Source organism: Sorex araneus, chromosome 5, assembly GCF_027595985.1.
Source record: "Sorex araneus isolate mSorAra2 chromosome 5, mSorAra2.pri, whole genome shotgun sequence".
Classification (NCBI taxonomy): Eukaryota; Metazoa; Chordata; class Mammalia; order Eulipotyphla; family Soricidae; genus Sorex; species Sorex araneus.
The window spans coordinates 197,529,762-197,553,626 of record NC_073306.1 but is presented as its reverse complement, the minus strand read 5'-3'; the positions used below and the strand labels follow the sequence as shown (position 1 = coordinate 197,553,626).

The 23,865-nt window shown below is 42.0% G+C and overlaps 1 protein-coding gene across 2 annotated transcripts in view; it reads right to left on the bottom strand.

Moving 5' to 3' along the window:
• MTHFD2L (methylenetetrahydrofolate dehydrogenase (NADP+ dependent) 2 like) overlaps positions 1-10,695 on the bottom strand; it is a 109,530-nt gene extending 98,835 nt beyond the window's left edge. The window contains exons 1-2 of one of the 2 annotated variants that reach the window (XM_055139080.1): positions 10,526-10,628; positions 8,761-8,794 (exon numbers count right to left, since the gene is read on the bottom strand). Coding sequence is in view for 1 of the 2 variants with exons in the window: in XM_055139079.1 (XP_054995054.1) it covers positions 10,526-10,629 (104 nt within the window). In the remaining variant the exon portion in view is untranslated. Of the gene's footprint in view, positions 1-8,760; positions 8,795-10,525 lie in introns of both variants that reach the window. The other variant, XM_055139079.1, reaches the window with a different exon arrangement.
• Between the last annotated feature and the right edge of the window lie 13,170 nt (positions 10,696-23,865).

Below are 23,865 nucleotides of genomic sequence, written 5' to 3'. Positions count from 1 at the left end.
CACATTATCCATAGTTCTTTCTCCTCACTATTGACTAGTTTTCTATTGTACAGATATACCTAAATATCTTTATCCATTCAACTGTCAGAAGGTATCAGCTTATTTCTAGTTTTTAATGGCTACAAACTTGCATGCCTTGCATGAACATATGCGTTATTCTTTGACAAATACCTTTGGGTGGAATGGCCAGCCCATATGGTGTGCCATTTTAAATTTGTAAGAAACTATCTTTCCAAAGCAGTCATACTAGTTTACTCATTTACACATTGTATGAGAGAGTAGCATTTGCTCTAGACATGCCATAACTTGATATTTTCAATTTTCAACATTTTAGACATTCTGGTCTCGCATTTCAGACATCCTAGTACCTACCTGGCTACCTCATTGTTTTTAATTCCATTAAAGAATGATGCTAAACATTTTTTGGCTGTTTACCTTCTGCCTAACTCCTTTGATGAATTATATAATTTAACCCTTTCCATTTGATGAGTTATTTCCTTTATTATTGAGTCTGTTTTATTTTATAGTAGTTTAGGTGACATGGATACAACAGCGTTGACATTCCAGCTGTTGGTGTTCCAATGGCTGTCCCTCCATCACAGCAGAGTGTCAAAGGCGCTCTACCACTCTCCTTGTCCCTTTTAGCTATTGCTGAGTTTTGATATTATTTTTATATAATCTAAAGGCCTTTATCAGATGTTATTTGCGATCGTTTCCTTCATTTGTACTTAGTCACTGTTCCTTTTATAGCTCTTGACTTTGTTGTGTATAAGACATCCTTGCTGAACTGAAGGTCACACAGATTTTCACCTGTTTCTTTCAAGAAGTTTTATGGGCTCAGGTTACATATTTACTTCTATTTTTTTAGTTTTTTATTTATTCTTTTATTAAAATAACACTGCATTTTATGTTGCGGGTGTATCCCTGAAAATCAATATGTGTATTTACCACATTAAGCTCACCACTTCAAGTCTAATTCCATTCTTCACCTTGTTCCAATTTATTCACTCCCTTTCTCCATTCCCTTCTGGTAACTACTAATCTGTGTTATAATAAAAATGCTTACTTTTTGTTTTATTTAGTTCATTTGTTTTCCCTAGATGCCACATGAGTGAAATCATGTTTATATTTCTCCAACTAATTTCATGAAACATGATTCCCATTAGGTTGATCCAACTTGTTGAAGATGGCAGGATTTCATCTTTTATAGCTGGATAGTATTCCACTGTGTGTGTATGTATATATACATATATATTATATTTCCTTTGTCCATGTTTCAGTTGGTGGGCATTTAGAAAGATCCTCGCTCTTAACTACTGCAAATAAAGCAACATTAAATATGTGTGTACACATATGTCTTGAATTTTCACTTTTAATTTGCATGAGTCATCTCCACACTGCTTTTCATAATAACTACATGAAGTTACATTCCCACTAACTATTTATAAAGGTTTCCTACCCTTAATACTAATTAATTACCTTCTGGGTAATAACCATTCTCACAGATGTTAGGTATATTTCTAGTTTGGTAAGAGTTTTTTTTGTTTGTTTTTCACCAGAATACTATCAAATTCTTGTTCTATGTCTATTGAGATTGCTATGTGGTTTGGGGGGTTTCATTTCTTAAACTGCTGAATTACATTGATTTACAATTGTCAAACTGATCTTGTATATTTGAAATAAATTTCAATGGTCGTAACCTACCTATCATTTCCAAAACTTAGATTTCTTTTAAAAACATTTTTTAATTTGCATCTCTATACACTGGAGGTCACTGTCACTGTCACTGTCATCCTGTTGCTCACGATTTGCTTGAGCGGGCACCAGTAATGTCTCTCATTGTGAGACTTATTGTTACTGTTTTTGGCATATCGAATACGCCATGGGTAGCTTTCCAGGCTCTGCCATGCGGGCGCGATACTCTCGGTAGCTTGCCGGGCTCTCCGAGAGGGGCAGAGGAATTGAACACAGGTCAGCCATGTGCAAGGCAAATACCCTACTGCTGTGCTATCACTCCAGCCCAACACTGGAGGTATTGCTTTAAAAATCTTTTCATATAATGTTTCAAATAGTTTTGGTATCAAGGTGATATTACCTACATATGAAAAGCGAGTGAAAAATCCGAGCTACTCCAGCAGCACTGCAAGACGGAGATTGCTCCAGACCCCCGACCGGGCCAACAACACCGGGGGGCCAGACGGAGAAGGTACAGCCAGCACGCCTTCTCCAGATGGCGCCCCGGCACTGAGCTACTAACACGGCTCCGGTATGCGGGATTGGGACATCTGCAAACCTTTCCTGATATACAAAATACATGCTCAGGAATGGCTCCGCCACCCCTGAGCGTCCATTATCCCAGAGGCACAGAAACCAATCTCAGAACGCAGCGGCTGCTGGCAGACATACTCCTGGACTCTGAACTAAGCTACGGCCCCGTGCAGCCCCAGGAAGGGAAGGGTTTCTGTTCCTTGGCCTTTTCCCCCTGGACAGCATGGCAACCACCACGGTTCAGAATTAGTTGGACAGAGAGGTAGGAGTTTGCAGTGATGGGACGGGATGCATGGGGAATCTTGTGATGGGGGAGGCAGAACCGGCCCTGCCTCCTGCCCAAATGAGACCCCGAGTGGTCGCCCATGGACAGCTCCTTTGCTCCTGAACAGCCATGATCCCAGCGCCACAGAAACAAATCTCGGAATTGCAGCGGCTGCTGGCAGAAATACCTCTGGACTTAATATCAAAATTCAAAATCTGGGCGGCCGCTTTCGAGACCGTGCAACATCATATGCTCTTTGTTACCAACGATAGAAAACATACAATCTAATAATGCCATTCTGACAGGTCTGACTGTTGGGGGGAAAACTCCAAATAGGGACTGGAGCAATAGCACAGCAGGTAGGGCGTTTGCCTTGCACGCGGCCGACCCGGGTTCGATTCCCAGCATCCCATGTGGTCTCCCAAGCACCACCAGGAGTAATTACTGAGTGCAAAGCCAGGAGTAACCCCTGAGCATCGCTGGGTGTGACCCAAAAAGCAAAACAAACAAACAAAAAAAACCTCCAAATAATGATAGTGAGTTTCCTGTCGAAAACTGAATGTAATCAAAGTAAGGAGAGAGTAAAGTGAAAATCATCTGCCACACAGGCAGAGGGGGAGTGGGAGGGGGGTATGCTGGGGTTATTGGTGGTGGAACATGTGCACTGGTGAAGGGATGGGTGTTTGAGCATAGTATGACTGAGACTCGATCCTAAAAGCCCTGTAACTGTTCTCACAGTAACTCAATTAAAAACTAGCAAAATAAATTTAAAAATTTAAAAAAAAGAAAAGAAAAGTTAGGTGTTTCAACATCTTCAAATTTCCAAGATTCTATGTAAAACTGTTATTTCTGGCAAAATTTATCAATGAAGCATGGTCATGAAGTCTCATCATGGCAAACTACAAAACTACATGTGCAATTATAATATAGGTTGTCATTCAGGCTATACAGAATTATATAGTATGTTTTTTAGGCTGACCTATATGCAGTCTAACAATTGGAAGAAAGTTACAATTATAGGAAAATTCAAGTTAAGTTAAAACACATTTCCCATTAAGTTTGCGTTCGCATGACAAACTTATTATACTACTATGAATTTCCGGTGCCTATTTTTTACTATATGTCATATAAGTGCCCTTTTAATACTAAAGGTACAAAAACCTCCTATATTACCAAATACTAAGCATGAATCTGCCTTTTTGGTTTTCTTCTGGGCCACAATCAGAGATGCTCAGGTCAGGATTAGCTCTGCACTCAGGAATCACTCCTGGCAGTGCTCGGAGGACTGGTCAGGGGATACGGGTATCAAACCTAGGCTGGTCACTTGCAAGCAAATGCCCTAACTCATGCGCATAATTCCAACCATACCCCATCACCAGCATACCCATCTCCCTCCCCAAGTAAGCATGAGTCTCTTTCAAGAGGACATAAAATACTTTCCAAGGCCTGGAGAGATAGTACAGGGATGACTGGCCTTACATGTTACCAACTCAGGTTCAATCCCTAATACCCCATACGGTTCCCCGGAGCACAGAGCCAGAGGTAAGGCCCAAGCACTGCTAGGTGTGGCCCCAAAACAAACAAAAAATACTTTCCATAAATTAAGTTGGCATAACAATACACCATTACAACAATACACTCTACTATAGAAACAGGTTTTTCTGTTAATACACTAGAATTCAACTTTAAAGTCAAGTATTTCTTCATCAGGTTTATTTCTATTTTTTTATAGGACTCCCCCAGTAAGAGCAAGCAGCCTGAGCCGCTCCCGGAACTGCACAGCCCTGTGGAGTTGGCTGGTGCTCGGAGTTCAAATGCTCTTTGCATTTGTTCTAAAAACAAAACCACTAAGAACTTCATGTTGCATTTACAGCATGTCCATAGCAATGCACCACCGGCATGTCCCGTGGGCCGATCCTGATTCATCTATCACTTACTGTGAAACTGGTAATCAGTAAATATAACCCAGGAAAATTATGACCTCAGTCCACTACAAACCTGTCTGACCCTGAAAACCTCAAAGATGACAATGGTTCTTTCAAAGGACATGTATGGACCGACTGACTTGACAGGCTCTCGAATGTTGGGGTCAAAGAGCACCAACGTGCTAAGTCAGTTTCCTAATCATAGCTGGCATGACTGATTTGGCTTAGCTAATCATCTCCCATAAAACTGCTACCCAATTATGATTCGGCAAGTTTTTGATTAACAGCTGGCCCACCCCAGTGATTCCCTCACCACAGAGCCCAGGTAAGCTTGTCTGTGCAAGCAGCACATTCTATGCATCAATGAAAGCAAGCTGGCATTAGTGGAAGCTCCATGAGAAAATACGCCCCACCCCCCAAGCCTGCCTTGGTACAGGCACTTTTCCCCTCCCCCATTGTCCTAGTGTCCCTTCCCAAAGTTATCAGTGTCAAGCTCCAGTGCCAAACTTTCGGTTGAAGACCTTTTCTATTGCCGATGGGCTTTTGATATGAAGTCATTTTTATTGAACAAATTTGTAATGTAGCATGACTGAGACCTATTTCACCTATCTACAAATGGCAACATATTTAAAAAGTCAAAAAGGTCTGTTATTTCATGACTTTTTAAGAATTTGGCTCAGAATTTAATTTTAAAATAATTATTCTATAGCACAGTGAGTAGGGTGTTTGCATTGCACGTGGCCGACAGTATCCCACCCGCAAGGCAGAGCCTGGCAAGCTCCCAGTGGGGTATTCGTATGCCAAAAACAGTAACAAGTCTCACAATGGAGATGTTGCTGGAGCCCGAGTGAGCAAATCGATGAACAACGGGACCACAGTGCTACAGTCCTAACCTATTTTTAAGAAAATTATCAGTATGATGTTAAGATACAGCTAAGAAACCTATTCAGGCACCACAAATTTGGCATGTTATTTTCCTCAACAATAGGGATATTTTAATTTGGACTGTAGATAGATTCATTTCAGACTTTACATGAAATATAAATTTAGCAGGAATGAAAGGCTTGTTATTCTTGCACAAAAGATGAAGGGATCCAAATGAGGGTACGTATCATATTAGTAGGAAGATGACAGCAGAGTTTTGAGTATGAAGGGACAAAAGACTTTGGGACATACTGGTGGGGGGGGGGGGTTGGAACACATGCTTTTGCATGTAGGACCCCAAGTGAGGCTCCAAGACATGAAGACATTAAAGGAACAAAAATTATGCACTTTGGGTTGGAGTAATATTCCTGCATAATAACCAGTCATGACTAGAGACTGAACACAATGGCCACTCAACACCTTTATTGCAAACCACAACACCTAATCAGAGAGAGAACAAAAGGGAATTCCCTGCCATAGTGGCAGGGTGGGGTGGGGGGAGACGGGACTGGGGAGGGGGAGAGGGATGTTGGGTTTACTGGTGGTGGAGAATGGGCACTGGTGAAGGGATGGGTTATCGAACTTTGTATGGGGGAAACATGAGCACAAAGATGTATGGATCTGTAACTGTACCCTCACGATGACTCTCTAATTAAAAATAAACTAATAAAAAAAATAAGAAAAAAAAAAGGAAGCTAAAAGTTAAAAATAAATAAATAAATAAATAAATAAATAAAATAACCAGCCATGAGTTTTGAAACACAAACATCAGTCTGAATTATGTTCTATTTGGACCATGTCTTCTGAATTGTGTTTTTCCTAGTCCAAATTATACTTCATAGAAAACCTTACTTGTTACTAATCAGTAATTTATCTCACTCATTCTTTAAACTTATGCCAAGTTCCTATTTTTGTAACTCTCCCTCCACAACTTTATTATCTATTTTAAAATCTCCTTGAGCACCACAGAATTCTGTAAAAGACTAGAAGACCTTGAGAGATGAGCAGGTTTTAGGTTCCCTGTGCCTCCTTCTTATCATTCCACCAGGTATTAGCACGAAACGGTAAGTTCAACGCATTGGGGGGAAAAATTAAAATTCATTAAAGAAATGCTAAATTATTATGAAGGCCATGACTAACAGAATGAGACTAGTTTTTCATACTATTGATCCAGAAATACTGACTTTGGGGAGATTGCATTAAAATACATTGTCCCTGGTAGGAAGTTTGTCACAAAGGGGGAGGAGGAATGCAGTTAGGACGGAGAAGGGACCACAATGACCACAATTGTTGAAAATGCTCACACGGGACAAGAACTGAGTGCTGAAAGAGGTAAAGTGATAAGTCTGATACCCTTTCAGTAACAATATTAAAAACCGCAGTGCTTAAAAGGGAAATGAGAGAGAGAGAGAGAGAGAGAGAGAGAGAGAGAGAGAGAGAGAGAGTGTCTGCCATAGAGGCAGGCTGTGGGTGGGAGTGAGAACTGGGAACACTGGTGGCAGGAAATGTCCACTGGTAAAGGGAGGGAAAGGGAGGGGTGCTGGAACTTTGTAGGACTGAAAATCAGGAACAACTTTGCAACTATGTATCTCATTGATTTCTAAAAGAAAGTTTTAATTAAAAATGTACATTAAAAAAAAATTCTCTTTGAAAAACTGCCTTTCCTAGTCATTGAAAGCAATTCTACATTGGTTGAAATCAGGCTGCAGAAAAACAGCTTTAACTATGGTCTGGATCCTTTAACATGAGGATAAAAATATTTTTATATCACTCTCCTGCAAACACAGAACTACTGAGTAAGTACTACAGAGGAGAGTCTAAAAGAAAACGGCCAGTCTAATGGATTTTTTAAGTCTTTAACTATTAAAGTGAATTACTAACTCCAAAAGGGTTTTTAAAAAAAAACACTGGCCTTAGCTGCACTTCAAAAATTTAAATGCCATTGGCACCGAACCCTAAAGTGAAGCTTCCCTAAAGAGCTATCGGCCAGTACACAAAATTTGACAAATGGTATGTATTAACAGGAAGGAAGAAGAAAATCTGCCAAACAAATCATTTTAGGAACCATTAAGCAACGCATTAAACACATCACAAATGCGTGGGATATCCACTTAGCTCATGAAAATGAGTACTTCAGGCAGGATGCTTGAAAGCAGGGTTTTAAAAAAAATCCCTACTGGAGGATAACTGCAACATGCTTTGAGCTTGGCATTCCTGTACTGAAAAGGGAGGGTCCGACTTCCTGGCTCTATACAGTGGAAAGTAACAGGCCAAGATTCGAGGCTCTTCCAGCCCCGGAACACGCATCTACTGTCTCGATGCCTCTTTGCTGGCTTGCTTCCTCACTTGCTCCTCTGAGCTCCTGTTCTCTCTTGAACACATATTCCGTTCCTTCTCCACCACACTCCTAATCTAAAAAAGTTTCATTCAATAAAAACTATTTCACTTTACACACATACACACATATACACACACAAAGATTCAAAAGATTTATTACTCATATATTTATAACCCAAGAACATTTTGATTTCTAAACTCATCCCACAACAAGATAAAAAGCAAGAACAATCACTAAGAAATTTTTTTTTTGTTTTTTGGGTCACACCTGGCGATGCACAGGGGTTACTCCTGGCTCTGCACTCAGGAATTACCCCTGGCTGTGCTCAGGGGACCATATGGGATGCTGGGATTTGAAGCCGGGTCAGCTGCCTGCAAGGCAAACGCCCTACCCGCTGTGCTATCTCTCCAGCCCCTAAGAAATATTTTTTAACTTGTTAGTTGGCTCCCTTCAAGAACAAGTTGTAAAAAAAAAAAAAAAAAAACAAGTTGTAATAACTATAAGGAATTATTTGCTTCTTTTACATTAAACATATTTTCTTCCAAACAAAAAGATCTGGTTTCTCATGAGTAAAGAGAAACTGAAAATTTTAAAGAAAAAAGTTAAATGATTTTTCAAATACGTATAACTTTAAAATTCTGCCCAACATTATTCCTCGAAATTCCACTTATTTAAAGAAAAAAAAAAGTATTGCTATAAGAAAGTATGTTTCATCATAATATATATCTAAAGGATTTTTTGAAATAATCAAAAATACTTTTTACATTTTTTAAATCTGGCTCTATTTAGCTCAGAAACTTGTAATAGAGCTGCAGATTTCAAACTGCAGATTTTGAGGAGTGGATCAAACTCAAGAGACAGAATTTCAGTATACAGACAATATTCTAAGTGTCCGTAACTCTTAACACTAAGATTCAAATTTCAAGTCAATGTGATCATGTCAGCTTGAAGCCACATCCACTGTGACAGCCAAGGTGTCACTCTATGATTTAAAAAGATGACTGAGGCTGGGGACAAGTGGGGAGGCAGACAGTGGCGACCTCTGGAGGATGGAATCTCTTCTCTCTGCTGGTCCTAGAAGAGAAAAGAGACACCAATAAGCATCAACACACTGTCTGAATTCCTCCCGCCCGAGACCCGCCAGTCCGCAGGTGCTCAGCCTTCAAAGGGACCTCACCTACAGATACAGTATTCTGTACTGGGTTTGCCAAACACAAACCCTAGGAACTGCCTGCAGTTTTTGCTTTTTTTAAAAAAAAAAAAACCTATAAAAAGAGGGGCCCAAGACACTGGTCAGCGGGAAGGTGCTGGCCCTATATCCTGCCAGGACCAGTCTGAATCCCTGGCACCCCAAATATTTTCCAAGCAGTGATCCTTGGGCACAACTGGATTCCCCAAAAACAAACCTGTTAGTAAGTTTTACACAGTGATCTGTAACAAACAGAGATGAAAACAATAGCTTACTCGACTATTTTAAATTTTTTAAGATTATTAAATATAATTTTTAATGTTCTGAACTATCCATGAATGCGTGCGCATATAGCAAATGGCTGTAACTCAAACTACAGTAATTCCCATTTTCAAAGACATGAAGAAAATAGGAATGTGATGTTTGGTTATGTCAAGCTGACCGTGTGAAATAAGTTAAACTGCACAATATGGAAAAGGCTACCTTCATTCTGGAAAAAATAAAAAGCCCTAATCAAAAGTAAAAAAAAAAAAAATTAAATGGCCTAATAGAGGGACTATAGTGGTAAAAAGAACTATAGTGGGTAATGTCCCCAATCGTGCTATCATAGAATCCCAGAAGATATCCTTTTCCTCGAAGGTAGAATTGATCATTTCAAACCAGCCGGTAAATTCCACCAGACACCAAGAGAACTTAGACCAATGAACCCCAGTTACTTCCTCGCACACCCTTGTGGGCTCACTAGAAACTTTCGACTCTACGGGAAGAATCCCTCACTGTCACCGACGGCCAACACTCAACCAGATGCTCCATGGGGATCTGGGCAAGTGATCAAGCAGGAGCTGCGTTTCACTAGGACCTTCTTCCAGGTCCCGAACTGGGCGGGGCAATGCACCAGCAAGACACATCTCTCCGGCCGCGCCGAACAGCACTGAGACCAACGCTGAAGGCAACGCCTGCAAAACTGTCTCTTCCAGTCTCACCAGCTCCGGGTCAAGGGGCTGTATTCTTAGCCTCCCGGGTGTGTTTGCAAGAGGGACGGGGCCGTGCGATCCCGGGCAACCACGCTGAGTTCAAACCAGGTTGTTTCGCCTTCGCAACCCACAAGTGCAGGTTTCCAGCCAGCCAGCAACACGGCCCGCGCGCGGAGACGCGATGACTCGCGGGTGGATCCACGCCACCGCCGCTCCCACCAGGCTCGGGAAGCCGCCGGCGATGAAACCCACCGACCCACCTGCCCCCGGGCAGGGCTGAAACCGAGTTCCAACCACGCGCTTCCGTGCTCACGACTCACGAGGAACACACGTTTCCGACCAAAACACTGTCCTAAGGGAGCCCCGGGAAGGCTCGCGGCCATCGGGTCCCAGGGAGTCAGAGAGCGGCGCCCGCCCGCCGCGCCCGGCCGACCCTGCAGGCTGCGCACGGCTGACGGCACCGGGCCCGACGACGCCCCCTTCTCCGCTCGCCAAGACTGACACCGCGAACCCGGACAGCACCTCGCGCGCCGCCGCCGCGTCCCCGCCTCGCCGAGACGCGCGGCTGCAGCGGCCCGGCCCGGCCCGGGTCCCCCCGCACCCCGCACCCCGCACGACCGCGAGCCCCGGGGCCGCTCGTACCTCACGCCGCTGCTCCGAAAGCCCCGGACTCCCAGCGGCCCCGGCGCCCGCACGCGGCCCACTCGGCAGCGGAGCAGCGACAGGCCACGCGTTGGCACCGTCATGGCCACCCACCGAACCGCGCGGCTTCGGGACAGACGCGCCCGCCTCCCGCGCGGCGCCCCCTAGCGGCCGGCGGGAGAGCGCGGCCCCGCCAGCCGCCCGGTTCCGGGGCTCCGGAGGACGCCGGGAGGCGGGGCCGGGGGCCGGGGGAGGAGCTTAAAGGAGGCGTGGTCGGGACCGCGGTGGGGTGGGGCCGGGATTCAGGAGGGACCGGGCTAGAGAAGTCTGTGACCTGGTTCCTCACCCACCCGGTCCCTCTGACCTTGCCCGAGCGAGGCCGCAGAAAAGGCATCTGAAATAATCAGTTCATCCAGCCTGCGCGTTTGCTCCCTCTGCAGAGCTTCCCGAGCTCCGTGGAATTTGATTTAAAAGCAGGAAGAAGTCACTGATTTCTTTGTTGTTTCTCACTCCTTTGGTGTGACCTTAGCAATAGCGTGAGCTGGAGGAAAACCCAGGGTAAAGAAAAAGAGCCTAGTTGAACGGGGTCTGTGTCTTCAGATTTCTATATCTGCTTTTTTTTCCCCCCTTGCTTTTTGGGTCACACCCAGGGTTTATTCCTGGCTCTGCACTCAGGAGTTACTCCTGACGGTGCTGGGGGACCACATGGGATACTAGGAATTGAACCTGGGTCTGCCTCATGCAAGGCAAAAATGCCCTACCTGCTGTGCTATTGCTCCTGCCCCATGTCTTCGTTTCTTAATGCCTTAATTTCTCTAAGTGCACTAGACCTAATGTATGTAATGTAAGTAATGAAACAACTTCACTTTTCTAAATCAGTTCTTTCTATTACTCTAGCCACTGAGACATAAGGCAGGTGTGTGAGTAGGATGGGAATGAACGTGGGTGGACCCCAAGCAAGGCAAGTGCCCTACCCACTGCACTATCTCTCTTGCTCCTCTTTTACAGAGGACTTTATCCTGGCTATAGTTATTGTTCTTTTGTATTTATTAATTTACTGGCTGACGTCTCCTGTCAGACTGGAAACTTGTGGGAAAACTGATTTTTTAAATGCACAATGAGGGACCCTCTGCGCCTAAAGACTTTGATTCCAGAGATGTAACACATTCGGGCATCCAGCGCAGCATCCGATAGCGATGCACTAGGACACCGAACTGGGCTACAACTCTGTGCTTCGGGGGGTGGATTTTTTTCCTCCCCACCCTGTCTTCCTGCACGGAAAGCAGCGGCCTGGTGGCACCCACGTGGCAGGCGCCATCTTCTGTGACTCCAAACCCACAGGTATTCGGTTTTTACTTTTGGGGCTCCCAGGAACTCATGGGAAGGGGGCGTAACCGGCACGCCCTCGGCCCAGATAATTCCGGAGCCGCTGAGCGCGAATCGGACCCTCTGCGCCTAAAGACTTTGAATTCAGAGACTTCTTACAGCAATGCACTGCGACTGTGAGCTGGGCTATGTAATTTCTGGCAGAATTTTCCCTGGACTTTGTATAGAAATCCAAAACCTTAACATTTATAATTGTCAGCAATGTGAAACGGTTCCATTTGAACAGGTCTGACTTGGGGGGGAAACTCCAAAGAATAACAGTAAGTTTTTGTTGAAATATTGAAGGTTTTTAATGTAGCAGCCACCTCTCTGGACTGTGAACTAAGCAAAAGCCCCACGCTGGCCGACGCGGCGTGGCGTACACCATACTATGAGGCGCAGGAAGGGGGATGAGGGGGAAAAAGAAAAAAAAAGGGAAAAGGAAAAAAGGAAAAAAAAAAAGAGAGAGAGAGAGAGTTATGTACTTGTAGCAGTGGGGCTACATATCTCTTCATTTCCAGCAATGAAAAACTAATTATCAAATGTAGTAGGTCTGTCTCTCTTGGTTGGAAACTCCAACAACTATAGTGAGTTTTGTGTTGAATTATGGAATGTAATCAAGGTAAAGAAAAAATGAAGTGAAATTCATTAGTTATACAGTAGGGGGTAGGGGGTGGGGGCGGGGGGTATACTGGGGTTTCTGGTGGTGGAATATGGGCACTGGTGAAGGGATGGGTGTTTGAATATTGCATAACTGACATATAAACCTGAAAACTTTGTAACTTTCCACATGGTGATTTAATAAAAAGTTAAAAAAAATAAAAAATAAATGCACAATGAACTTCAGAAGGTATTTTTGAACGCATTTGAATTGGAACAGGGAGGAGAGAAAGGTCACAGAGAAAGCAATCGACTAGAGTAGGATAATTTTTATGAAGTCTCCCGTGATTATTTCATGTTTCCAATCTGAGTTGTTTGGAAATTGCAAAAATAAAGACTTAAGTGCCACATATTTTTATATAACAAGCGTATATCAAGTATATATTCTTCTATACAACTAGTGTCTGTGACATTCCTCGGAGTATTGTACTTAGCTAATCAGCTGTACACCGTTTAACTAATAGGTCGCCTTTTTTACTAGATCATATTCATTCTTGGAAGATGATCATCCTGTCAGCATTGTGGCCAACACTGGCATCAGAAGCCATCAGAATTGGATTAGGTTCCCATGTAGCAAGTCCAGTTGGCTCTGCCGGATGCCCAGCAGGTGCTCTGGCTTACTCCGGGCAGAGGGAAGCAAGCAAGCAGCGTGTCCTGAGACGGGCTAAATAAGGAGTTGCCATGACAAGGGGAAACCGAGAGGCAGGAATAGGCAAGGAAGGAGAGAAAACCCAGAGTGAAGCCAAAGCTTCAAACCAGAGGAGAAGCGACAGCCCAAGTTATTTTACTTAGGAAACCAGTCACACACCCCAGTAAATAGATTTGTCACAAAAAATTAAGCTCTCACTTTTTATCTTTGAAGTTATTATAAAGACAAAAATATGACGCACTAGTTATTTTTGTAAGTTATTCATTGATGACAAACTAAGAATCTGAGTAAAGAGAGTAACAGGAAAATCTTCACAAATTTTAATTTAATATTTTTCTTGTAGCAGTCAGGGATGTGGCTCAGCACTCCAGTGCCTGAATTTTTTTCTGTGGATTTGGATGCCCACTAACAGGGAATGCTGAATAGAGGGCCAGTTTTGTTTTGTTTTGTTTTTGCTTTTTGGGTCACACCTGATACTCAGGGGTTACTCCTGGCTCTGCACTCAGGAATTACCCCTGGTGGTGCTCAGGGAACGATATGGGATGCTGGGAATCGAACCCGGGTTGGCCACGTGCATGGCAATCGTCCTACCCGCTGTGCTATTGTGGCCGACCCGAGTTCGATTCCTCCACCCCTCTCGGAGAGCCCGGCAAGCTACAGAGTGTATCGAGTTCTCGAAGCAGACCCTGGCAAACTACCCGTGTGTATTGGATATGCCAAAAACAGTAACAATAAGTCTCTCAATGAGAGATGTTACTGGTGCCCGCTCGAACAAATCGATGAGCAACGGGATTACAGTGACAGTGATTTTTCTTGTAGTCTGCCCAAAGAGATAATGTAAAATATAGAAAAAGGTGTGTACATAATAAAGCTATGTAATTGAGATAATTAAATATAATTCAGGGGTTACTAGTACAGGATCATTTATGTGAATTAAATTATCTAATGAAACTAAAAAATAATAAGAATACCAATAATAATAGCTTTCTGAGGTATTACTCTCTGTTAGATATTCTTCTATGTCCTCTAAATAGATTGCTTTAGGGGCTGGAGCAATAGCACAGCGGGTAGGGCGTTTGCCTTGCACGCGGCCAACCCGGGTTTGATTCCCAGCATCCCATATGGTCCCCTGAGCACCACCAGGGGTAATTCCTGAGTGAAGAGCCAGGAGTAACCCCTGTGCATCGCCGGGTGTGACCCAAAAACCAAAAAAAATAAAAAATAAAAAAATAAATAGATTGCTTTAGCTCATTTTCACATTAGCCCCAGAAGATAGTACTGTTTCTTGAGAAACAATCTTACCAATTTCCATAGCAGCTGCATTATTTTACATTACCTCCAATGGAATTGAAAGGGCTCCAAGTACTTTGCATCCTTTCCAGTACCTGCCTTTGTTGTTCTTTGAGTTTTTGATAGTAGTCAGCCTAATGGGGATATAGGGTTTAAATTACTATAACTGTGGTCAGCATTATTCCCCTAGTAATTGTAAAGCATATCTTCATATACTTGTTAGACATTAATATATATCTTCTTTGGAAGACTGTTTATTCAGTTTATTTATTTTTAAGTGAATTGTTATTGTTGTTATTATGTAGTCATTTGAAATTATATATTCTGGATAGTAAATCATTATTCATAATTCATAATTTATAAATTATTATTCATAATTTATAAATATCTTCTCTCATTTATTGGTTAAATTTTTATTCTGTTCATTGTGTCACAATCACTTAAATATAAAATTGGAATTGTTTTTTAAGTAAAAACTACATTTTGATTACAAAAGTTTTGTGTGTATTTTAGGAAATTATAAAGATTTTGAAAAAATGAATGAAATAAGAGAAAAAGAATAATCAATAGACATCACTATTGTCATCATAATTTTTCTTCAAATTAAAATCCATCAATATTTGTATGTATTGTTCTGAGAGGTTTTACTATACACAGTATTTTTGCTTCACCATAATATTACAGTATTAAAAATCTAGTTACTATTTGATATATTTGCCATGAAAGTGAGCATTTATTCAAGAAAAGTAAACAGCTATAGTGTATAAACTTCAAATAATATTAATTTGAGGTATTTTTCAAGCACTAAATTCTAAAATTTCCAATGAAACTATTAATTTTTTAGTAGTCATGTTAAATTGTCTATATTTTATTCATGACTTTACCTCTCTTATGAAGAAAACTCATTATAACTGGAAAAGAGTAAGCAATAAATGGAAGAATCCTCTTCCCTTGTTTTAAAAACTCTAATTTAAGTTAGAGAAAAAGATGTAATCTGTGAAAAGAAAAAAGTCTCTAAAAAAGAACATTAAAAAATAAGTGTACATATTGGACTTTTGATTCACTTCTATGGAAAAATTAACTGTACATACATTCTGCGTCGTCTTTGCTACATAAAATAATGTTCTTAAATTTAAACAGAAGGTCCAATAAAATGAATCAGTAACAGTGAGTTTTGAGCTTTATTGGTGGAATTACTTGTAATTTTATTAAAAGCAATTTTTCACACCGCTGGAGGGATAGTACAGAGGTTAAAGTGTTTGTGTTGCACACAGCCAACATTTCTCAATGCCTGGCACTGTGTATGGTTCCCCCAGCACCACCAGGAGTGATTCCTGAGCACAGAGAAAGGAGTAAGCCTGAGCAAAGTTGAGTATAGTCCCAAACCACCCCCAAAACAAAAATCAACGTGGCATCATTGAGCTTCAACTGTAGATTTTAACTGTAGGACTAAAAGTGAGAAGAAAATTAATATTAATAATTTTATTACTAACATGTATTGAAAAACTATTACTTAGTTCTACTGTGACTATTGCATGATTGGCATGACTTTAAAAATTAATCCTTAGAGCGGGCTGGAGGGATAGCACAGCGGGTAGGGCATTTGCCTTGCATGCAGCCGACCCGGGTTCGATTCCCAGCATCCCATATGATTCCCCCAAGCACCGCCACGAGTAATTTCTGAGTGCAAAGCCAGGAGTAGCCCCTGAGCATCGCTGGGTGTGACCCAAAAACCAAAAAAAAAAAGAAAAAGTAATCCTTAGAACAGCTTTATAATGGCATAAAAGAAATTACTTTTTAAAATTATTTTATAGATGTAGCTCTAAGGCTGTGAGAATTTTGGTAGCTTTTCAAATTTATAATTAGTGTGTGCTAAAGTTGGGGTTGACACACAAGTCTGTCTGGTTATAGTAACCATTTCAACCAACACACTCTTATTTCCGAAAATTTCATTTATCAAACCCTTTCAAATTAGGACTCCCACTCCTCCATTTAAAGATGCATCACCAATGGAAGATAAATGATCTAGCGTCTGCCCCTGCCCAAAACTAGAGAAAGAGCAGTGACACGTGGGGCCTCACAGGACGGGGTGTGGAGCCAGCCCCTCTCCAAGCTCACGAGACCCTGAGTTGCCGCCCACAAATGGCTCCGGGCTCCTGAACAGCCATGATCCCAGAGGCACACAGACCAATCTTGGAACCCAGTGGCTTCTGGCAGAAATGCATCTGGATTGAGCATTAAATTACGGCGCCGTACCACCCTGGGTGGGGAAAGGTGTTTATATCCCTTCTTCCTTTTCTCCCCCGGCGGTACAGTGGCAGCCACCTTTTGGACAGCCAGGTATGAGACTGCAATGAGGTGACATGCAGGGCCTCATGTGATGGGGGCGTGGAACCAGCCCCTCTCCCCGCCCCGACGAGGCCCCAATTGCTGCCCACAAAGGCTCCTCTGGCTCCTGAACAGCCATGATCCCAGAGGCACACAAACCAATCTCGGAACCCAGAGGTCTTTGGCAGAAATCCCTCCAGACTTATTACTAAAATATTAGAAATCCAAAATCATCATATGCTCTTCATAATCAGCAATAGAAAACAAATCATCTAATGATGACTTTTCGGCAGGTCTGATTGTTGGGGAAAATTCCAAATAATAATGGTGGATCTTTTGTAGAAATATTGAATGTGATCAAAGTGGAGAGAGAGTAAAGTGGAAATCATCTGCCACACAGGCAGGGGTGGGATGGGGAGGTACACTGGGGTTCTTGGTGGTGGAAAATGTGCTCCGGTGAAGGGATGGGTGTTTGATCATTGTATGACCAAGACTTAAACTGGAAAGCTTTGTAACTGTTCTCACGGTGATTCAATTAAAAAAAAGATAAAATAAATATGCATCACCATATCTGCATTGTTTCTATTTTTCCAGGAACTCTTACACACACAGGAAATTAGTAAGCCTAATAGTACTGAGAACAAGAGATCTGGAAGGTGTGGGGAGGTGTTTGCCTCCTTTTTCTATTTTTTTTTGTCCGGTTTGGGGGTCACACCCTGCAGTTTCCAGAACTTACTCTTGGATCAGTACTCAAGCAGTGCTCTTGAGGACCATATGTGGTGCTGAGGATAGAATCCTAGTTGACCACATGCAAGGTATTATCCACTGATGATTTTTTTAATGTAAATTCCCTTGTCCTTTAAATTTTTATGACTCTTTGTAGTGCATCTATTTTATTTTTTGACAAGCAAATATTTTCTTCAATTTGATTACTTGATGTTGTGATTTCCAGTTCCTTAAATGACTGACATTAGGTTAAGAATGGTTTCTGAAATGGCTGACGATATGGTAAGAAAATATAAAATATTTATAGAGGTGGTAATAAATGTGATCTCTAAAAGAGCATACAAATTTGAAAAACTCAACGAGGAGAAATGGACCAATTGGGGCTGGAGAGATAGTACAGTGTGTAAAGGATCTTGCCTTACATGCACCTGACCTGGGGTCTATTCCTGGCATCACATTTGATGCCCTTTGCCCCTCCAGGAGTGATCCCTGAGCAGAGACAGGAGTAACCACTGCCACACCTCCCCTCCCACCCAATAAAGAATGGATCAGTTCTGGAGACAATTAAGTTCTTCGTATGTTTTGAAGCATGCATGGAGAACAAATAATTGATTCTTAAAAATATATAATCAAGTAAGTAAATCACTTTCTATGGGCTTAATTTTATGCCTCCTAAAGTTCATATATAGACATACTAAATTATTTTTTCGTTTTGGGCCATACTCAGCACTGCTCAACACTTACTCCTGGTATGACTCAGAGAAAAAATATTATTCCAGGGATGGAACATTGGTCAGGCTCGTGCAAGGTAAGCGCTCTATCTGCCCTATTATCTCTCCAGCCCCAGGAGCTTGGCTATTTAATGTAGCTAAGTTAACAGGAGATGACTAAGGTGCATCCTAATCTATGTTAGCAATTGCTCTTTTCAGAAAATAAAATTAGAATGCAGTCTACAGAGGGAAGACACACACACACACACACACACACATATATGTATGTATGTATGTATGTATTTAGAAGATGGCAATGTGCAAGCTGAGAAGAAAAGTCTGAGAATAAAACCTTGATCTTGACATCCTAGCTTCCAGAAAATTCCAGAAAATTCTACAAAAAAATTAGTTTCTGTTAAGCTACCTACGGCATATTCGTTATGCCAAAACCAACAAGAACAAGTTTCACAATGGAGACGTTACTGGTGCCAGCTCGAGCAAATCAATGAGCAACAGGATGACAGTGACAGTGAAGTCACTGAATATATGGTACTCTGTTACAGCAATTCAGGCAAACTAATACACTATATACGTCCAGTGGTATTGTTTACAGTGATAGGCAATCAATAAAATATAAGATTGATGGAAGAGGAAAGTCTTGGATCTGGGAAAGTGGTTGAGAGGTTTAGTCAATGGTCTGGTTGAAAGCTGATAAAAGTCATAGTTTAGGCAACTACAAAGGGAAACAAGAGGAGAAGCTGATGTGTGTGAGACAGCAAAATCCCTCCATTTTTTTTAGTGTAAGGGATAAAATATTTATAAAATACTACAGATTTCTTGTCTTCAGGCACAAAACCAGGATGCAGGAAGCCAGCAGGTACCCAATAGCAGATACAAGCCTTGGAGTCGATCAGGTAACCACAATGGAGAGACCAGCTCCATGATATCCCCTCAAGGTGTCTTAATAGGCTTCTGTTCAAATGAGACAAGACTCAGGTGGGAGTCTACAACATCCCAGCACACTAGCCATTGAATGCAGGTAGCTAGGAGAGACGGTTCCCAGCCTCATCCACCCGCCTGAGGCTCATTCCCAGTCATAAGTTGTATGGTGGACTTCCACCGGTAAAGAGACGGAAGTGGTCCAACTTAGTTCCTCTAAAGAAACACACCCTCCACTTCCCCGTCTGTTTGTTCCAGTTTATCATGCCAGATATCTGCCTTGTGTTTTCTGCAGCACATGCTCCCTTCTATTCAGATTCTCTGTCCTAAGTTCCTAACTATAATCGGTCTCTCCACACCTAGATCACCACTGGTTTCCAGGGGTTTGGGTTAGTGAAAACTATAGCGTGCCTGGTTGGACCTCATGGCCGAATAATACCTATAAAAGATGGAAAGTTCTGGCCTGCTCAGCAGTGCCCTTACTCATAGACTGTGACTGTGCTCTTATCTCTGGGCTAGGGAGACTCCCTCTCTCCTTGTCCCCACTGTGTCTCTTGGGCCAGCAGATTCTCTAATAAACACATATTCTACTCTTGCCTACATGCCTCACTCTTTGGTAAATTATTTTACCAGTCCCACATCTTGAGTCTCTCAAGGTCCAAGTCCTTGGTAACCCCCAAATATACCTTCAAAGCCCTCCGCTCAGAAAGGGTACATAAATCTGGAGAAAGGATAGCGCTGGGTATTCAACTGGAGTAAAACTCCACTTGCCCCTACTTCTCAAGCCTCCTGTTTCCCTGATAAAACTTTTATTATATCTTAACTCTCTCAGTGAATTCTTTCATAACAAACCTGTGCATCCACTCATCAGACCCAACAGGAATTCCACCTGACAGTTGTCGTGACAGGGAAACGGCAAGACTAGAATCCTGCAGAGGGAAGTTGACATAGTGATGGAATTGGTATTCAAACATCGTGTGCCTGAAGCTCAACCATAAATAACGTTGCAAATCATGGAGTCTTAATTTTTTAAAAAATGAAAAGACCTAGAATCCAGATGGATATAGAGAGAGAAATGATCACTTATAGTGAAATCCAAGTTGCTGGTTTAAGCTGCTGAATAAATTGCTTATAAAGCTAAATGGGAAATTGGTGGTAGAATCGAGTCCCCATGTGAACTCTGAGGAGAGCTAAGTAGACTATGTCAGTGGTTTACATGCTGATACCGGCAGCAAGGATAATATGCAAAAGAAATCCTCCACGTTAAGATCATAGCACCTTAGGGAGAGGAGACTGGTAGGATTGGCAGGGAACTGAAGTCAGGATGTCTTCAATGATCTCTGATACATTACTGCGTCACGAGAAAGAAATGCACCTCACCCAGAAATACAGAGGGTCTTTTTCTGGAAGTTTTGTGCTTGAACATTCCATGAATGCTGAGTGTGCCCTGGGAGGAGCTGGCACTGGCAACTGAAGTAGAATTAAAGAAGAAAGTGGAGATAGCAATCCTGGCATCAGGCCTCCGCCCTGCCACTAACAGACTTTACAACCTTGGGCAAGCAAATGATTGCCTTTTGCCTTATTTCTTTTCACTAGCAAATCATTTGAAAATGTAAAGGCTATTATTTCTGTAGTCAGCAAGCTAATTAATATTTAGAGGAATCAGGAAAAGCTTTGTGGTGACTTATAAGATCTGCAGGATATGTGAAAATTAAGCAGATAAAAGGAGGAAGTGGAGAGGAAAGGAAAGATGTCCCAGTTATAGGGAACAATATCTGCAAGACTCTGTGCCAAAATGAAAGACTAAATGGTATTTTCAGAGAGTCAAAAAAGTAATAGAACTTCAACTTAATAGAAGTAGAGTTTCATAAGATGAACTGAGGAAACGTAAATTGCAAGGAGTTAAATAATTTGATTGATAGAGGCCATAACTAATAGGGTCTGACTCACAACTGAGTTTGTTGACACTATCTGTGATAAGTTTAAACTATTTATCACATTAATCTCCCCACAATGTCATACAAACAAGATAAATTTTGCAATGCTAGTATGGAACAGCATTTCTCTTTATGTTCCATTTCTTTGTGTCTCTCGAAGACTGTAGAGTAAATTTATTTGAATCTAAATATAAAAATCAGGGTGTGCCCATTCATAGAAGAGTTACCAGGGACATTGAAGTAGGTACAAAACCTAATTCATCAATAACCTACTAGCCATTGTCTTTACTCTAGTTCTTTAACAATTTAAAAAACATTTTTGAATGGATTTTGAAAACAAAACAAAATTTTGACTACTTCCCTATTGTAAATGTACTTAAAACTCAATACACAAAATATGAGTTCAGAAAATCCACTATAACTCCATTTCTTTTACAAAAAAATTGAAACAAAATCCAGATCTAGATCAGTTCGGACTTAGCTCTGGGTAAATTCTGTTAATTCTGTTATATCCTATCCAGAAACCAGTTCAACTGGTTTGCCTCTGCCTCTTCCCTGAGAACATTGACCCATTACCCAGCACCCCAAGTTAAAATCTCTTAGTTTCTGTGGTCTAGTGTTTTACTACTCTAACATGCAAGGGGTAGAATTACTTTGCTTGCCCTGCATGTAATGTATTTGGGTCCCTGAATATGAAGATTGTTTTTGTTTTGTAGGGTCTCATCCAATAGTGCTCAGGACATCCCCCTGGCTCGGCACTCAGGGATCATTTCTGGTGGTGCTCAGGGGGATTAGCTGTGCTGTGGATCAAACCTGGGTCAGCTGCACACCAGGTAATTGCTTAATTTACTACATTCTCTTTAGGTAATTTTTCCCCCAAATTTGAAGCTTCTAATCCTGAGGCAATAGAGGTGTAACACCGAGTTTTCCTCTAACAGAATTAGCTGCAGAAGCACCAATGTCGCAGTGGGGCAGCTGGCATAACAGGACACATTTCATTTGTGATATTCCCAGTTCAATATTATTTCTATCCACTTCTCTGTTGTCCTTCCCTGAACCTACCTAAAGCATCCTGCTTTTCAATCCTTCCTCAAAGTCTGCCCTCATTATTCCACTTCTGTCTAGAGTTTTGTTAGCTTGACAATTTTTTCACAGCACTGTTGCTGTTAAAGTTCTCCCTTCCCCCCAAAAAAAGGAAACAACAAATTTTATGTCACTAACATATTTATATCTTGATCTTCAAATGCTATTTGTATTAACCAGCATAAAAGGATTTATAGCCTTAGTCTTGAAAGCATGCATTGTCCAAATTATGAAAGTGTTGCGAATTAATTTCCCATGTCAATTAATTCTAAAGTTCTTAGCTGTGCTTCATACATCTTAGGCTCTGCAAAATCCTCAGATAAAATCATTTCACCATAGTCTGAACAAATTGGAAATTCCAAGATTAAAGAATGATATACAGAATCTGTATGATATACAGAATCTGTATGATATACAGATATATCTGTATGAATGATACACAGAGTCCCTTAATCCCGCGCCTGGCTGTCTTCACCGGGGCTCCTGAGAGGGGTTGGGTTGAGTTTCCCTCCCCACCCCGAGCAGAGCCTCCACAGCCTAAGACCTCTGGAACCCAGCCACAGCCATGCTCAAGGCCCCTCTCCACACATTTGGATGAGCCTCACGCATGAAGAAGGAACTGGCAGAGGAACCCAGGTGTGTGAGACCCAGGGCTGAGACCTCCAAGCCTGCTTGAATCAGGACTGGGCCTCTTCCGCCCAGATCCTCCATTTTCCAGTAGCTAGGCGGTCACACTCAGAAACTGCTCCTGGTGCTATAATCCCATCAACAGCCAAGATCCAGAGATCTATAAAACCATGCTCCCTGAAGTTTATAGCCTAGTTCTCCCTCTCGGAGAACCTGGCAAGCTACTTAGAGTTTCCTGCCTGCATGGGAGAGCCTGGCAAACTCCCCGTGGCGTGGCATATACATATGCCAAAACCAGTAACAATGATGGGTGGGTCTCATTCCCCTGACCTTGAGAGTCTCCAATGTGGCCCTGTTGGGAAGGATGAGTAAAGAGAGGCTGCTAAAATCTCAGGGCTAGGATCAATGAAGACGTTACTGAGACCACACGAGAAAATTGAGAAAATCGACCATCAATGGGATTGATGATGATGATGATGATGATGATGATGATGATGATGATGATGATGATGATGATGTTACAGAATCTAGGTTTTGGTTTTTAAATTTGTTCTGTTTAGGCAACACACTTGACTGTTCTCAGGGGCAGCTTCTGGCTCCATACTGCAGGATCAAACCCAGGGATGCTCAGGAGATTGTGCTGAGGAATGAACCTAGACTTCCTGCATGCAAAGCATACCCTCCAGGTTGCCGGGCTTTTTTTAACTGGGGTGGTAATTTGGAGTCATACCTAGCAGTGCTCTGGGCCTACTCCTTGCTCTGTCCTGGGGGTAGTTCACTATGCTTGCAGGACCATGCAGGTCCAGGAAGAAACAAAAGTGAATTACATGCAAGATGGGCACATTAGCCCCTCAACTATCTCTTGCAGATATCAAAGTATGTCTTAAAAGAACATCTAAGAAATAGCAATAGGCAAAAGAGAATAAATTGGCAAAAAGGAATCAAACTCTACAGAGAATCAAGTACAAATAGGCCACGGGGGTGTAAAGAGACACTCAATCTCATTTGTAATAAGGGAAATGAAAG